General features: G+C 35.9%; 1 protein-coding gene and 1 pseudogene across 1 annotated transcript; both read right to left on the reverse strand.

Moving 5' to 3' along the window:
• Positions 1-99: 99 nt before the first annotated feature.
• LOC142336523 (uncharacterized) lies at positions 100-8521 on the reverse strand. Its single transcript, XM_075385429.1, has 2 exons — positions 8241-8521; positions 100-284 (listed from the first exon to the last, which is right to left on the reverse strand). Exons 1-2 carry the CDS (start codon positions 8395-8397, stop codon positions 100-102), a joined length of 342 nt encoding a protein of 113 aa, XP_075241544.1. The 5' UTR covers positions 8398-8521.
• A 7208-nt stretch (positions 8522-15729) lies between these two features.
• Positions 15730-17628, reverse strand: part of LOC142336843 (uncharacterized) — a 29498-nt pseudogene continuing 27599 nt past the window's right edge.

The raw sequence follows: 17628 nt of genomic DNA on the forward strand, positions 1-17628 counted from the left end.
TTTTTAGTTTTGGGTGGAATTTTGGGTTTTGTGTGGAATTTTTGGTTTTGGGTGGAATTTTGGGTTTTGGGTGGAATTTTGTTCATATATTGTTGTTGATCATATGAAATAAACAATCCTGAAGTCTGATGGTGACATTTCTTCGCCCTCCTCTCCCTTTTCTCCTCCCTTGACCTTGTCCAGAAGAGAGAGGAATGCACTCTTGGCCTGGTTGGTGGCATCTGCTGACTTGTTCTCTTCCACCACCTTCTGAGCCACATCCACCAGCTTCAACTTGTTACCACCTGGTTCAAAAATAAGCGGAATTTCATTTCTGGGTCAAATATTACTTATAAAACTTTTTGCATTAGAACAGGTCGAATAATTAGCAGCAAAAAATTTTAAAATAAATCTAAAAAAATTCGACAGCTAGGTGAAAAAAGCTCAGCACAAAACATGCGCTTTTCAAACAATTTTTTGAAGATGAGCTGAGAAAAAGTGAAAAAAAGAATTCATATGAAGTCAAAGAAGTCATATGAAAGCTCACTTTTAATTAATAAACGACTCTACTCAAGAAACAGTTTTTTTTGCAAGAAAACACACTGAAAGGACTGTCAATATGTTGCAAGAATTTCTGAGCTGTTTCGGTCTGAAACTAATTTTTAAAAATTCGCCTCAATCATCTAATCTCATTGCAGTTTTCTACAATTATTTAACACGATCTACTGATCAAAATTGACCACAATATTAGATATTTAAAGAGATACTATTTCTGGATTTTCCTAAATCATTTGGGAACCATGTATGGGATATCTGACCAGCTTCTTGAGTGGAACTCTCGTCAACAGAAAATGCGAATCAAAATGTTTATTGTTTGTTGCGTAAAAGATAAGTGCAAGTTTCGTTTTTTAAACAAATAAATTCTATACCTAACCTAAAACCTTAAACATACTTATAACAAGTTGAAATGAATCACTAATTCCCTTTGTGAACAATCATATAATCATATCTATCAATTCAATTCAATTCTGTTTTAAATTGGAACGCTACTATTTTTAAAATATAAATACTCATATTTTTTCCTGAAAGTAAGAGTAACTTTCTTTTGATTTCATTTTGAATAGGATAATCGAAGGTCTCATAATGAAAAAATTTTTGTTAAAACGAGTATAAAGCTGCTCATACAACCAAAATGTTTGGACCAAATGTTTTTAACACTTAAACTGAAGGATTTTTTACTTCGTCTGATGACTTTTTTTTGTAAAACTTTTTTTCAAAAACATGGACAAACGTATATAGTAGTAGTGCTACAAATTTTGAAGACTATTAACTAAACGGAAGTGTTCTGGGAAAAATGCGATCGAAAAAAGAAGAGCTCAAAAATCTTTGTTCCCTTGCATTCGTTACCGTAATGTGTCATGCATCCCAAAAACGGAACAAATGGATGAAATTGAACAGAAACGTAATTCATAGATTGGTAATTTCTTGAATGTTTCTCGCACTACCAATTGCCAAAAATCAATTTCAATCAATTTTTTGCATGTCTTGTTTCAATCAACTCATTGAAATTTGTCCGAAAAACTCAAACTCGTTTCATCAGCGAATAGATAAGACACTGAATTACAAAAAAATAACGGAATATCTGTTACGTTAGTTGAAATCATAAAAAGCCCTTAGACCCAAATTTGAGTGACTCCTTTTCAAAAATAGATAACTTAGGTGAAACTTATTTCTGCAGTACATACTTTTGAAATTTTCTCAAAAACTATACTCTGATCTATTGCATCAAAAACTCTTTTCCAGTTCATCAGATCTGAGTATAAACTGCAGCATGATGTGATAGTTGGAGTGAATCTAAGTTTTTTAACTACTTCACCTGGAGCACTATAAGACTCTGAGTTTTGAGTAGGCAGCCTATCACGGAAAAAAATAGCGCGCCGATCTCACATTTCCGAAAATTTTAGTTACATGGTTGTTCTTTTTCTTAATGGTAAAATTCTGCTCGTGGCTGCTTGAGATTTATGTTTAAGATTTGATCTCAAAACACATTAAAAAAACCTAAAAACTAGATACAACAATCCAAAAAGCATATGCTAACAATTTCTATTACAATAAACAAACTGATAATAACTTTGAAATGAATCTTATTCCAGCACCCACAAGATTATAACAAAAAATAACACGCTAAACTAATCTCAAATCAGCTCCATACGTACAGCAGTTAACACTGGAATTTTAACTCTACTAGTACAGCGAGAATAAATCTTCAGCTAATCACCGATTGATGATCCAGAGTCAAACAGTTACAATAACACCGAGCTTCTCGCTCGATCAACCAGGCATACTTTGCCAAATAACTTCAGCTTTATAACAGCGACTATACAGATCTTCGTGCTCAATCTGATAATGAACGCAGTGACGTTAAAGTACATCTAGAAGCGCCTATTGCTGAATAATACCGGCAAACGTTGCTGAATAATACAGTCAAATGTTTAATTATTCGCGCTTGCTTCTGCGCTGCGCTTTTAGTGAAAGGCATTTTTACACTGAGCCTGGCAGACAAATTGGCAAACAAAGAAATCATCCCTCAGATAATCCACGCTCAATGAGCCCGGAAAAACCAATGAATAACACCTAGCTTCTCGCTCGATCAATCAGGGAAACATTGCCAAATAATTTCACTCATATAACAGTGACTATACAGAGCCTAGAGCTCAACCTCTACGGCAAATTAACGCAGAGGCGCTAATAACAATTAAAATAGCCTCTCGCTTGAGAATATCGGCTCTCGCTTAATTGTTAATTTGCTCTTGGCTAACAAGTTAGATGCTCACGAATAGCTGCGCAGCGCGTGAAGTGTTAGAAGTTTTTGCACTTAGCCGTGCAAAAAAATTGTTTCCTAAAAAAACAGCCCACATATTATCAAAACATTCAAGCTTCTCTGCCGCTAATAGCTGCTCTGTTTGCATTCTCTATCATCAAATCTACAAAACCGTGGCTAGTTGAATGCCATTAGTCACTTGGTATGTATCAATGTGCCCGGAATTCTTGTCCAAAAAATAATTAATCGAAGAAAATGTAATTCCAGGAAACTTGTTCACATGCTTGGTGGGCTTGGTGATACGGGCTGCTTTTTGTATTATAAGCCTTTGACTCAGGGCCTACATACACAAACTTATGGGTGGCCTTAATGGAAGCTCAAAAGGACCGATTTTGGAAATTGCCTCAAAAAATATGGTTTTCCCCATTAAAAGTGGCAATAGCTATCATGGTAATGCTAATTGCTAACTTGGTAGTGTTAATAGCTATCCCGTTAACGCTAGCTGGTTCTGTCAACTCTGGTATACAAATAACTCTGACGTTGTATGCTCTGCGGGTGTTTACCCACTTGGTACCGAGATTTCGTCCTCGCAAGATCGAATGGGGTGGGCAAAGTTTCGGTTCCAACTTGTAAAAACACTCATACCAAGTACTGTTTCTTTGCTAATTTTTTTTGCTTCAGTTAAATTTGGTGTTAGCGAGTACCAACAGCTTACGCATTGCAACAGGCTATTTGCAAACTAAAGTTCGTTACTATTCAATACTTAACGCAATTCTATTTGAATTATTATAAGATGTGTTTATTTCTGTAATTTGCTATATTCTGTTCGCCATCAAGCATTGCATAGTAATTATTTTCCCCTCATCTTTTTCAGCGCCATGAGTTTGAATTATTATGCCGCCCAAGATTAAAAGTCTTCTGTGGGTTTCCTGCAACCACATCTGTTTTCGTCTGCATTATTTTCGTCAATAAGTGCAATAAGTGAAACGTATGCCGATGGTCCAAAACTAAGTTTTTCATGATTTGGCAATTATTCATTGCAATGAATAGAAATTGGCTCTCAAAATTCTGTTTGACAAGCATTTGACTCTATAGAATTTATCGGCCATTGTCCTATCCCTTATGGGCTTTCGAATAATATTTCGTTTACTGAGTTCTTGGAGACTTTTCGTCCTTTGTCTGAAATTCAGCTTTTCCTCTCCGAAAGAGGAAGCCTCTTTATGTTTGCTTAGTGTGCTTTCCCGAGTATCAGATTTCAAATAGCATTTCCGCGGTTCTCTTTCTCAGTATCAGTTGAGGCTCTTACTCTTATTGAGAGCAGCTGATCAGCTGATAATGCAAATTCCGAATAGCTTCTTGGAGGAGCTTTGTTGTCAATTGTGTGGGGTTTATTGAAAGTGTTCCTTCATTATTAAAGTGTCAAAACTTTGATCAGAGTGATAAGTTTTGCCTGAAGTTCTATGTTCAAATTTTCTCAGCTGCTCTTCTGTCTTCCTTCTTTTGAAGGGAAGGAAATCGTATCATTTTCACATGAAAAAGTATCCAGCTTCTTCCACTCTGACATCCAGTGGATCCCGTTGATTCATTCGGTTCTGTTCAATCTCGCCCTCCACTACCTGCATGTCAGTCAACAGAACACACAATCGACTTCAGTACCTATTTTAAGGTAATCTCTGGTTGATCGAATCTTAGGCTTTTTTGTCACAGTGCGTACAATCAACCGTACTCTGCTGCTATCTGGTGCAGTTCCAGTTATTTTTACTACTCATTCAATCGCACAGCAAACTCCTCGACCATCTCATCTGGCTCTTGAGACTTCAGTCTAATCAAGGCAACCTCAATTGCCTCGTTAACTTCACTACTAACCTCTGGTGTTAGCGGTTCTGCGGAACAACTGGCTTTGTTGGAAGACATCGCCCCTTCCCCAATGATTGCAGTCGCTGCTGTTCTTACATGCAATCGTTGAGTCTCAGTATCCAGTGAACCGCAGTGACTAGCTGCCAACGCATGTGATAGTCAATGCGTCCTTGCCTCACTGTTTCAAGAATTTCACTGTAGTTGCAATTCTTTGATGTTCGCCTCTTCTCTTGCTTGCTGACAAGCCTACATGGCATCTCCAAAGTAACTGAATGTTACTTTTATTTTTCTGAACAAATCTTTGCGTGCTTTCGCGGAGAGTGAATTGAAACTTATGTTGTCTTGTTCCACCTCATCATAACACTCTAAATTAAAACTTCATTGATGAAGTGGTTAAGCAAAGATTGTTACCATCTTGTATTCCCATTGTTCTGGGAATGACTCCATGCTCTGCTGAGTGGCTCTCAGCCTCTGACTGGTATCGTTCATTACTGCATTCCGCTGAAAATCAAGTTCACTGCTAGGCGCGCGAGGGACTTCGCTACTTGTCCTTTTTTTCATTTTCTCTCAATCATCGAGACGGCCGTGAGACAAGTTGTGCTCTACTTTTTTTATGCAACCACTCCAACAATTCTGTTGTGTTGAGCCCCTTAGCCGCAACCTCGGACTTTATTCGTTCCAACGCAACCGAATCTCTATCAGGCCTGGATTAAAACACAACCCACCAATGTGTGCCAACCTCCATTAGTTTTTTATGCTTCTCGTCTTTGCCGCCACACTCGCTTGCCACGCGTATTGATCTTGAGAAGAAATCAGACCAGCCGTATCCATCCTAGCCATTGCTTTCTCTTTTTTGCATCCATTATTCTGCTAATGGATCTGTCTTAAAATCGTGTAAATTGAAGAAGAAAGCCCAATCAAAAGCCCACTGCTTGATTCTGAATTGTGATTAAAAGGCCTAACACGGAAAAAGTATAGCATATAGATCTCACCAGTCAGAAAATTTAAGATAGGTTATTCTTCTTCTGAAATTTATAATTCCCGTACTTTGCTCTTGGCTGTTAGCAAGGGTCGCTAACTAGCATAACACACTAAATTTAAATTCTGATATTTGAATAAATTTTAAAATAGGCATCGGGTAACATGCTCTGTTGAAATAATGAACAAACAAGAAAACAAACAACAAAAATAACTGAAGCAATCAAAACCTGAGAACAAGAAATAACTAATTGAATTAATCTCAAGTTAGATCCCTATGTATAGCAGTTACTACTAGTAATTTAGCCCAATTAGCACAACTGGAGTTTTTCTCAGTAAATCACCAATCGATGAACCTAGGTCAAACAACAATAACACCAAGCTTCTTGCTCGATCAGTCAAGCAAATACTGCCTAACAACTTCAACATTATAACAAGGAAAACACAGAGCCCAGAGTTCAATCGTTCTGGCAAATTAACGCAGCGAGGTTAAAAACAATTGGTGTAGCTTCTTGCTCAAAAAAAGGCAAACAAATTAGAAAATTGCTCGAGGCTAGCGATATAGCTGCTAACGGCTAGCTACGCTACACATGTATTGTGAGAAACTTTTGAACTGTTTACATTCTCTAATACACTCTCTATTGTGAAACAACTGTTTACAATCTCTAATACTGAATCCATAAAACGTGGCCTGTTGAATGCCAATTCTCACTTAGAGAATGTCAAGGTGGCCAAACCGCTCAGCTAAAAAAATTATTAACCGAACAAAAGGCATTCCCAGGTCTATTGTTTATTTGGGGTGGGCTACGTGTCGTTTTCTGCCTAATCAGACTTTGGCTCAAGGCCTACATACAAATTATGACAGGTGGTCTTTCTGAAATCTGGAGATGACGGATTTCGGAAATCACCACAAAGTTATCATTTTTTCCCTCATAAGTGTTAATAGCTATCCATCTGTTAAACCTTGTACTAACAATTCCGTTAAACAAAGAGGTTAGGGCTCCCTGAGAGTGTCGGTGCTTCCAATTTGGGCACCGAGATTTGAGCTGCACAAAATCAGAATCATCTTATGCATTGAAACTCGCTTTTCACAAATTCCAGCTCATTATTATTCAAAAAAGAACCCAATTTCATTGAAATTACAATAAAATCTGTTGAGTGCATTAATTCGCTATATTTGCTTCTTCAGCATCAGTTAGCTATTAATTACTTTTCCCCTGATCTTCTCTAGCATCGCTCGAGCACTGGTAACTTTACTCAAATGATATACGTGAAAAAAGAAGTGGTTTGATCTCTTCTGAGTAACGTTAGTGGTAACAATCTTTTCGTGATAACAATTGAACACTGACAATTTTTATGATTCTATTTCCAATTTTACACTTCATATGAAAACAGTGTGCGCTGGGTTTCCACAAATTTGCAATAACTAAAACAGTTTAACTTAATTTTTTCGCTCTCAAATTCTCGTTTCATATATTATTGAAAATAGTCAACTTATTGTCTATCGTTTCATTTGCTCTCAAAGGTTGCCCGCCTAAGATGACATTCGCAATTAGGTTTCCTAATTTATAGTTAGCCTCCAAAAAAATTACGCTCAAACTATCAATCAATGTGGTTGGAGTTGGCTGATTACGGATTTACAGACATCTATGCTGCTCGTTTTTGATCTAAGGCCAGAAAGTTTTTCGTAACTGATATTATTTCCATTAAATATTCTGCTATACAAAATTTTTCTTAGCTTTTTCAGTTTTTAACTGTATCATTGCCTGCAAAGTGTCAGTTTCCATCCAAAAAATGCTGCAAATGCAGTTAATGTACGTACTATAACCTGACAACGCGCTGAGAACAAACATTCAAAAAATTTTCAACAGATCAATTTAACTTGGATAAGACTTGCCAAGCCTCGGCCATGAATTGGATTTAGACTTGCACATCTTAGATCTTAGCCAAGACGCGCACAAGACTAACAAGTGCATATGAAGTGACATGAAGCGGATCTGAATCAGTACTGAAATTAGACTTGCCCAGTATTCAAATCGACCTAGCGTCAAGTACGGTTAAAATATTTGACGGTGAATGCGCTCAAAGCATTAAAATAAGCGGGTATAACCTGTGATAAATTTTAGAGTTCATTTTATACTTATTTTAAGCAATTGCGATATATTCACCCAGGATCACGTAAAAATGTTGGGTATAAAATTCCAAATTCTAAATGCTAGTTACTGTTTACGTTTCACTTTTTAGGTATCTGTTTATGTTTCACTGTTTATGTTTCACTTTTATATTACTGTTTATGTTTCACTGTAGGTTTTTGCCAACTTAAACAGAGAAGTATACTTGAACACAATTGGGTCGAGGTTTCGTCAAAAAATAATGCCAGAATTGCGCTAAATGGCGGTGAAAATTATAATTTTTAACGGCAAAGTGCCTCTTTCACCCATGAATAAGGTCTGCTTTTTTTAACTTAAGATTTTTTTAAGATTTGCTATTTTTAATAGTGTTTTTTTTTTCACCGTAATCAACGCTTAAAACTGCAAATCTTACATTTTCTAGCAAATTTTAGTGCCAAAAACCCTGACTCGGGCAATAAATTCCAAATACTTACCGAGCACATTAGAATTTGGCACTGGCTTGTCAACCTTCTCAATTGTAATTTGAGCTCCATTTCCATCCACTCTCTCTTCCGAAGGTCCAGTTATGTTTATTGACACTTTGGGTTCTAAATTTGCCCGATTACCAGTTGTTCCTTTAGTTAGTGCCATTAAAAATTATAATAATGTTATAAACAGATCAACGGGTTAGCGGTTTAAACGCGTTTAGTTTCAACGGGAAATTTGTATAGACTCGAATTTATAACTTGCCTTGTATCTGATGTTTATTTTTGAAGTTTCGGGATGAAAAATTGTTGTTGAAAAGACAAGCGAAGCATAAATATGCTGTAATATATCGAGCACCCTTAGCAACTAAGTGCTTCATAAAATATGCAAAATTGTTTATTTTCTGCAAAATTTCCTCTTTCAATTAATTGCGATAGTTCACAAAAAATTACAAGTGCGACAACGCTTAAATTACTTTTATTCCTTTTCAATATTGAAAAACGGACTGCGATTACAAATCTAATTATAACTTATTTTTGCTACAAGAATTATTGGTAGCAATTAGTAGAAAATTAGTAGAAGTTAATCAGTATTAGTCGGTAAAATCACTTCGAGGTCAATTTGAGAATTTTAATTCGAATTTAGTTCGGTTTAAAAAGCAGCTTATTCTTATTCTTTGGTGTCATTTTAGCCCACTAAAGTAAATGAACAAATGACAGAATTAAATTCTTACATGGAAAATGTTTAGTATCCCGAAGAATAGTGGATATCAAAATCTTTTGAATTGGAAAAATTATTTTCACAAAGTTGATAAATGTGAGACCAAAAAGGGAGATATTTCTCTCATCAAATTCAAGAATAGGAAACGGTTTTCATTGCTATTGACAAAAAGTTGACGATCAGAGTCATGATATTTCACCATTGAATTTACGAGTTTTTCGATGTGCCAATAATTCAAAATTTCACATCATGCCCAGTACGTTTTTTTTTTAACTTAGAAAGTAGGGGACTGTTTACGCGGATTGTCTGACGCGTTAAAGGCTTGGAAACCTTTACTGTATCTAACTTCTTATTGGGAACATGCCGGGCTTTCATTTTCGCCATATTTTTTCCCCAATTAGGAAATTATTTTCAAGTCGAGGAAAACCATTTTTTGTTTTCAAGGTTTTGAGTAATGGGTAGAAAACACAAAACAAAGCGTCCTAAAGTCCTTCTAACTTTGCTATCTTTTGCGTAGTCTTCGGTCAAATAACTTAAAGGTCAGTTGTAGTGAGCCATTATCCAAAAACTAAACAATTAGGGAAACAATTATTTTCTGAAGCAACAGACATTTTGAAAAAAAAATATTGACCAATAAAGTTACGGGAATTCTGTTGTAAAATTACCGTCTTCTTTTGGAGACAGTAAACTGAAAGTTTTTTCCTCGAAAAGATTATTAAAATTTGTTGCCTTGAACAGGGGAGCCAACTGATCGTAGTTTTAACAAAAAAGAACTAAGCCTAATTTAAAACTTAAAAAGCACAACGTGAAAGCCCGTATAGCATTATTTTTGTTCTAAATCTAGATTAGGGGAACAGAAACAATATGTTGACCGCAAATGTGAACCCACTACAAATGTGAACTCAAATGTGAACTCCGCAATTTTCAATATTCTGAACAAATGTTCACAGTTTTTCTAATTATCACCCGGGCGCGGATTGTTATCTTATAAGTTCTTGAAAGATTATGTTAGAATATTAAAAGAAGATGCCACGTCTTACAAAATTTTATGATAAAATCTTACAAGATAAGCATTCGCCTTACAAGATTCTTCTAAGATAAACATTTGTCTCATATAATTCTTACACGATCTTGAAAAGCATTTATTTTCAATTAAACTATTGCTCAAAAAATTGCTCAAATATCCTCAACCATTTCTGAAGTTTACCATACATTAACTGAAGAAAAATGTGCGCAAAAGAAGCAATGAGAGTGCAGCTCAACCGGAACGAATGCGCAAGAATCTTACAAGATAGCCCAGGTTGAGGTGCCATCCGGAAGTGACCTCTGATCAGACCAAGTCCAACGCACATAGTTTGTTCCCAGATCAAAATTGCAGGGTCTGGGATTTGGTTCGAGCGCACAATAGTATGATCAGAGGGCACTTCGGTCTGGGGATGGTATGATCAGAGGTCACTTCAGTCTGGAGATGGTGTGATCAGAGGTCACTTCGGTCTGGGGATTGTATGATCAGAGGTCATTTGGGTCTGGGGATGGTATGAACAGAGGTCAATCCAAGATGGGAATGGTCTAATCATGGTCGAATTCAAGCGCACATTAGTCTGATCAGAGAACACTTCGAGCGCACTTTTTTTATTTTTGATTTTTTGTTTTGTTTAACCGAGCTATATTGGCTCAGCCAAGAGGCAACAAAAAGCAGCATTCTGATCACAGACACATCTAGAGTCTGATGTTTTTGATCAGAACCAAAGGGGTCCAGCTGATAGAAGATGCCAGTCCCGTTACAAGGAAATGTTGGTTAACTGTAGAATACGACGTTTTATATCGAAAGCTGTCTAAATTCATCCATTGAGTTCGAAATATGCATTAATGTATACTAAATAAATTTTTTCTCAGCAGTTTGGTTTTATTTTCTTTGCAATAATACTTTTAGAATGGACTTTTCTTTAGATGAATTTAATAATTCAAACTTCAATTTTTATGAAATGAATGTATTATAACAAAATTCTTGTGGTGAGGTGATTTCGAGCGCACAATAGTCTGATCAGGAGTGACTATTGAGCGCACAATAGTCTGATCAGAAGTGATTTTGAGCGCACAATCGTCTGGACGATGGTCTGGGTTTAGTCTGGCCCATGGTCGCATAATCGTCTGGATAATGGTCTGATTTTGGTCTGATCTGAGGTCCTTTCCGTCTGGAAAGGTCTGATCAGAGACAGTTTCGAGCGCACTTAGAGCGCACACGGTGTTTCGAGCGCACCTTAGTCTGATCAGAGGATACTTTGGTCTGGGATGGTCTGATTAGAGGTTACTTTCGTCTAGCAGGGTCTGATCAGAGGTCACTTTTGTATGGCACCTCAACCTGGGAGCCATTCGTCTTGTAAGAGCCTACAAGATAGTCATTCTCTCTTGCCCAGGGCAGTCAAATATTTCAAAATTCAACGTCCTGTGGTGGTGCATCATTGGAACAAATATATATAATACGTGGTCTAATTTGAAAAGTCACTTTTTACATTGTAGTAAAGGTGACATGCATAACCAAAACATAATAAAGATTAAAAATTGAAATTGAATTGATTATATTGCTGTACTTTGATCTGAGACATAACAGCAGGAGTATAAAAAAAGAACTGCTGCATAATATACAATATCAAAGCTAAATGTACAAATACGTTAGACCCGAAATGAACGAATAGAATAGAATGGCACAGTAGTGATCTGTATCTTGATCCAATGAGGGGGGGGGCACTGTAGTGATCTGTATCTTCATACATTGGTATTAACTGATGCTTGTTAACTGCAGTTGATAGTTCCATCTTTTTATTAGGTCACAAAGTCATTAAAACAGGCATGACTAAAGTCCGGAATGGTCCGTAATGTAATCGTCCAAAATTCGGGCCAGAATGCATAATGTTTAGCAAATAAGAGTATAATTGTTCCGACCCTCTTGAGGGGGGAGGAACTATATACTAAAATGGGTTTTTTTGTTCAATCAATTTTGACCGATCGATATATTCATCATACAGAGTTGTGAGTGGTATCATTAAAAAGCCCATCCATCGTAGAAAATGAAATTAAAAAGATTTTTTTGAATTTCGTTTTTTACAGGGAGTTATCGAGGTTGGAAGTTTTGTGAATAATAGACAAAATTTCCGTTGTTTTTATTCAAATTTTCCGGAATTTTATTCACATTTTGCCTAAAAATTCGTCAATTTTGCTAAAAATTGTGAAAATTGTTAACAATTGTACTGTTTATTTTAATTTTAGAGACAAAAAAAGTATTGTTGACTATTTTGATTATATTTTTCTGGCTAAAATTTTGGCTAATTATTTCAAAAATCAGATTTTTCATCACAATTTGTCCGAAATAAGCTTCTTTAGTCCATTTGGATTAAATTTGCCGGAAGTACACACCCCAAAAAACAACAAACACAATCTTTGTGAACTACTGTGTAGTCTTAATTCCAATTCCATTGAGAGTAGCCTAGAATCAAAATCTCGCCGTTTTTTGCTAATTTGACTATATGATTATCAAAAACTCAGCATTTATTTTCAATCTTTTAACCAACAAATTATATACATCTAATGCATTCGAAACAATTGAATGTTCTAAATAAACAAACAGCAATAGCGGGGCTGGTTTTGGTCCAACCTTTGGCTGTTACGATCGAAAAAAAATTCGGATTGTAATCAGTCGGTCTTTTTTTAAAAAATAAAATCGTGTTTTGTAAGATAATTAAAGAACAGAACAATTCACATTACAGCTCACTGTTGTTAGGTCCAAATGGCTCCCTAAACAGTTCCAATTTTTTGTACCTTTTTTTCTGTACTCAAAAGATTTTGGTCGGTTTGACCATTAAAAAGTTTTTATTTTAATTAAACAGTGGCTTTTTGAAATTTGCCACTCTTTATCTCTTAATTTTTCTCTTAATTTGGTCAGCTTGTGGCAAAGTGTCAGCAAAGAAAGAATTCTTCTTCTTCCCCTTCCTCTGTTGAATTAAATTTAATTTTTTTGCTGTAATATGCGTTAAGTTATGATTTTATTGCTTTGATACAATTTTTTGTGGTTTTCATGTAATGGCCACTTTTCACCGTTTCTGTTTCTCTTCTGGTCACATTATCATATTATTGACAATTCACAAATTAAAATATTGAAGCCCAATATAAGGCACAATTGACAACATAAAAGTCCTGAAAGGCAGAGATTATGGTTTCGACGGCTTCGACATCCCTTTCTAGAAGAATTTATTTGATTTTTTTTACAATTGTCTTTAAGTGCCGTTTTTAGTTTGTCTTTGTAGTCGAAGAAATTAGCTGGATAATGACAGTACTCATTGAAATTTTATGAAGGAAAAAATGAGCCTAAATTTTGATTTGAGTAGATAGCTGATGGCCTTCATGACCTTGAAAACAATTGTTTTCAAAATTAAATAAAACTCTTTTTAACGTTGTTTAACTTTGCAATTTTTTTGTCTATTTGTTTCTCAGTCTTGTTAATTACAGGTCATATAAAACATAATTGTTTTCAAGGAAAGGTGTAAGTTACACAATCTAATATTTTTTAAAGAATTCGTTATGAATTTACTGGCTTCGACACTGGTTTATCGCGCAAAAAGTTAATTAATTTTACTTTTCTCTCTATATTTAACGTTCCTTTGTAGACGTAAGACATATTTTGAGTTCCTACAGATCTCAACCGCTTCCATTGGACGAATAGACGAACCTATTTAATTTTTTTAAATTTGTAGCTAGTGGCTTTAATGACTTTGAAAAAAATTGTTTTCGAAAAAAAGCTTCAATAAGTTTTGCACTTTTTCTTCTTTTTGGTCTACTTTTCACCTTTTCTCATTAATGAGAAGGCCTATATCACATCCTTGGCATTTGAGGAAGGCTCAATTGAATATTGTTTGGGTGCCAAAAATGACTTTACGGCTGCGACAGCGTTTTCTTGCAAGTTTCAATTGACTTTTTTTGTTGTCTCTTTTTGTTGTTCTTTTTGTCACCAAAAAATTATTTATGACAGGTCTTAGGGCACTCCTATAAAAACGCATGTGATTATATACATAATGGAAATTTTCAATTGCCATGGAATGGTTAGCCTTTGAAATAAATGTTTTTAATAAGTAAATACCATTTTTTTTATCTTTGCTCTTTTTTATTTCTTTTATCTATGTGATACCTAGTCTCGATAATTACCAGTCTAATATGACATCATTGTTGTCGAAGATAGGTGCAAATGAACCACATCTTTTCTTATTTTAAAGAATTCGTTTTGAATTTACTGGTTTCGACAGGGATTTTTCGAACAAAAAATAAACTAATTTTTGATTTTTGTCTATATTTAGTGTTGTTTTTCTAAACTTAAAACAAAGTCCAAAAAATTACACGTCTCAAGCGCTTCTCCTGGACAAGTAGACGAACTAGTTTCATTATTCCATTTTGTAGCCAATGGCTTTCATGAACTTGAAAATAATTGTTTTCGAACAAAAGTTTTAATTATAATTACCCGTTTTTGTTCTACTTGTTACTTATTCTCACCGATGGGACCCCACTATAACGCACTTCGTCGTTTGCGGAAGATTCGATTGAACATATTTTGGGGGGCAAAATATGGCTTTAAGGCTTCGACAGCGTTTTCTTGTAAGTTTCAATTGATTTTTTTCGTCCCTGTTTGTTGTTCTTTTCAGGTCTTGAGGCCCTGCTATAGAAACGTATGTGATCATAAACATATTGGATATTTCCAATTGCCATCTAATGGCTTTACTTCATAGTTGGCTTTACTTCATGGCTGAAATTCATTGTTTTTAGAAATAAAGCAAATTTTTTTATCTTTGCTTTTTTTCTTCGTTGTCTAAAGGTTACCGAGCCTTTTTATAGAGTGTTACCATATCTTTTCTAGTAAAGTACAAGTTATTTTGTTTAGTTTCAGTTTTATAGGACGCTATTTTGAGCTTCCATAAGTTTTTTTAAATGACTTAAGGTTTTGGATGTAATTAATGTTTGTTGTTCTTGTTGATTGATTTTTTTGTTCGTCTTGGCTTGCTTTCTTAATAATGGCTGATCTCATCAATGTAATGCGGAAGTTTTGCTCCCCTTAGTTATTTGCATTTGAGGCGATCTTTGTTCACACACTTTTTTTTGAAAAATATTTGAATTTTGGGGGTTTTCTATCTGTTCTTATTTGGTAGACATTTATGCCAAAAATGTGGTTGAGCAGGGTCGGAACGTGATGTGCCAACGTACATCACCGATCCTCTTTGTTCCATATGAATCTTTGTCTAAGGCTTTTTTAAATGATTTCGGTGGGAAAGGCATTCTGATGCGCATTCAGTTCTACGTTTCTATAACTAAATTGCTTGTGAAGATGGAAGGGGTGGGGGCCCGGACCCTAGCGCCATAGCAAACCAGTGCTGAAACATTGTATTCCATTTGTATATTGTCGGCCCAGTACTGTATTAGTGTATCCTAAGAGTATCAATCAAAATTTAACTTTTATGCAGTTGGTTTTTTTCTCTAAGTAGAGTATAGTGGAGGTTTTTTTTCAGTAACGATTTATCATACCATGTTATGAGCTCTGGTCAGAGAAAAAAGGCTGAAAACAATTCTGAACAATTTAAGCTAAGTATAAAAATTCAAAGCTGTTTTTACATTGAACAGACTTCGTTTTTTTGTCTGAATTTACACTTTTCATAGTAAAAAGTGACATGATCATAAAAATATAGACTGAGAAATACTATGATTCAGCGCTGATTTACTCTGTAAGGGGGGGGGGGGGAGGGGAGGGGAGTGGACGAGGGATGGGGACGAGGGGAGGAAAAATTTTGAGTTACTCTCTGGGAGTCTTGAGATAGTCTCGCATGCTGGCCTCCTTTTCAGTGTTTAAATTAGTCTTTCTAAGTCCAAAACTGTCCAGTGGGAGGTTAGTGGCTGCGTGTTTCCTCTGCTGGTCCAGTCTCCTCTTCCAAACAGTGGCCAACTTCACAGCCTCAAATCCCTCTGAGTTCTCCACCTCGTCACCCGGCTGCGGTTTCAAACCCTGAAAATAATTGTCAGTCAAGAAATGGGCTCTTTCCTCATCATGCCCTTCGCCCCCGATTATGATATGTTCGCGGTAATTGGAAGTGCGGGGGGCTAAGATGTGCCCGGACCCGAGTGTCATAGACTTTCATTACTGAATCAGTATATTCCAATAGTATATCGACGATTCAGTACTGAATCAGAGTGACCTAAGGGTACTTTGTAAGCCAAGTATGTTCAGCATAAATCCAGAAAGCATTTTTTTTCTGAAAGTAGGATGAACATGATGATTTGAGTCTTTCATAATGTTCATAGCGTTTTCAGAAAAAAATGAAATTTTCGAATAGAACTCAAAAATTTAGTTGAGCATGAAAATGCTGATTGTTCAATATTCTGACTCTGGCAATTGCACTCTTGGTCCAGATTACAGATTATACTGGGTTGATGGGTGGGTGGGGGGGGGGGGGGGTCGTCCAATTATACTGAGGGGGTCCAATTATACTGAGGGGGGGGGGGGGGGGGCTCTCTAAACTACTAATTGTAAATGGTAGTAATTGTAAATAAACGGATGTAAGTGTAAATAATTGTACCCTCCCCAGTATACTGAGGGGGTCCAATTATACTGAGGGGGCTCTCTAAACTACTAATTGTAAATTGTAGGAATTGTAAATAAATGGATGTAATTTTAAATATTTGTACCCTCTAAGTATAATTGGACATCCGGACACCTTTCCTGTTAATGGACCTGTCCTGTAAATGGACACCCCCAGTTTAATCTGGACTGTAATTGGACCCCTCTTTTTTATTCTTAAATGTTTGCTTTATAATATTAAATTAATTTGGTCTCTGTAGTTTTCTAAAACCTTTGTTCTGCGTTAGATTTGCTTTAGGAAAAGCCGCAGGTCAATCTGGAAAAGAGGCTCTGACGAGTTGGGTCTCTGTTGTATGATGGAACGGTGATGATGGACACTCGGACACCTTCACCTTCTCGTGTTGAGTTTCGAATCTGCTATGTGGAGGGGGGGAAATCGAATCTGGAAAAGGAAACGTCTAATTCAGTGTACCAGCGATAGTAATTCAGTGTACCAGTGTCAGTGGAAATGAGAAATAGTAAAATTCTGCATTAACCTAATTAATTCTGCATAACCTTGTGAATGTGAATAATATCCTTGTACTGTGATGTGAATGTGAAGTAATGAGAGTAATGTGAGGAATGTGAGTAATGTGATTGTGAATAATATCCATGTGAACTCCTTTTTAGTTATCCATAATTTTGGCGAATTAATTGTTTAAATTGTCTAACCAGGTTTGTCCCCAAGTCTCAGATAGTGGCAATTTTTTTCATTCTGTTCAGCTCAAAAACAGACAAAAAACTCATTATGTCCATAATAATTACAGAATTGAAGTTCATTATGTTCATACTAAGTTCAGAATTTTACTATGAATTTTACCAAGAAATGTCTATAAAGTGCCATGTTCAGAACTCTGGCCATAGTAAAAATCAATGAAATTTTTATGATTCGGTACTGAAATATCATGAGACTCAGATCCGGGTGAAAGACCAAACGAGAAATGTTCCAATGAAAAAATAAGATTGTGCCCCAACACCCATGCTCAGCTTTTTAGCGATACCGTCTATCTGATTTTTTCAGAGACGAT

This window comes from Convolutriloba macropyga, chromosome 3 (assembly GCF_964194025.1).
Source record: "Convolutriloba macropyga chromosome 3, txConMacr16.3, whole genome shotgun sequence".
Classification (NCBI taxonomy): Eukaryota; Metazoa; Xenacoelomorpha; order Acoela; family Convolutidae; genus Convolutriloba; species Convolutriloba macropyga.

Coding starts and splice junctions, on each gene's coding strand:
- LOC142336523 (XM_075385429.1), bottom strand. CDS start 8,397: ATGGCACTAACTAAAGGAACAACTGGTAATCGGGCAAATTTAGAACCC. Junction 285..8,240: donor GCCAAATTCTAATGTGCTCG/GTAAGTATTTGG, acceptor TTTTTGAACCAG/GTGGTAACAAGTTGAAGCTG.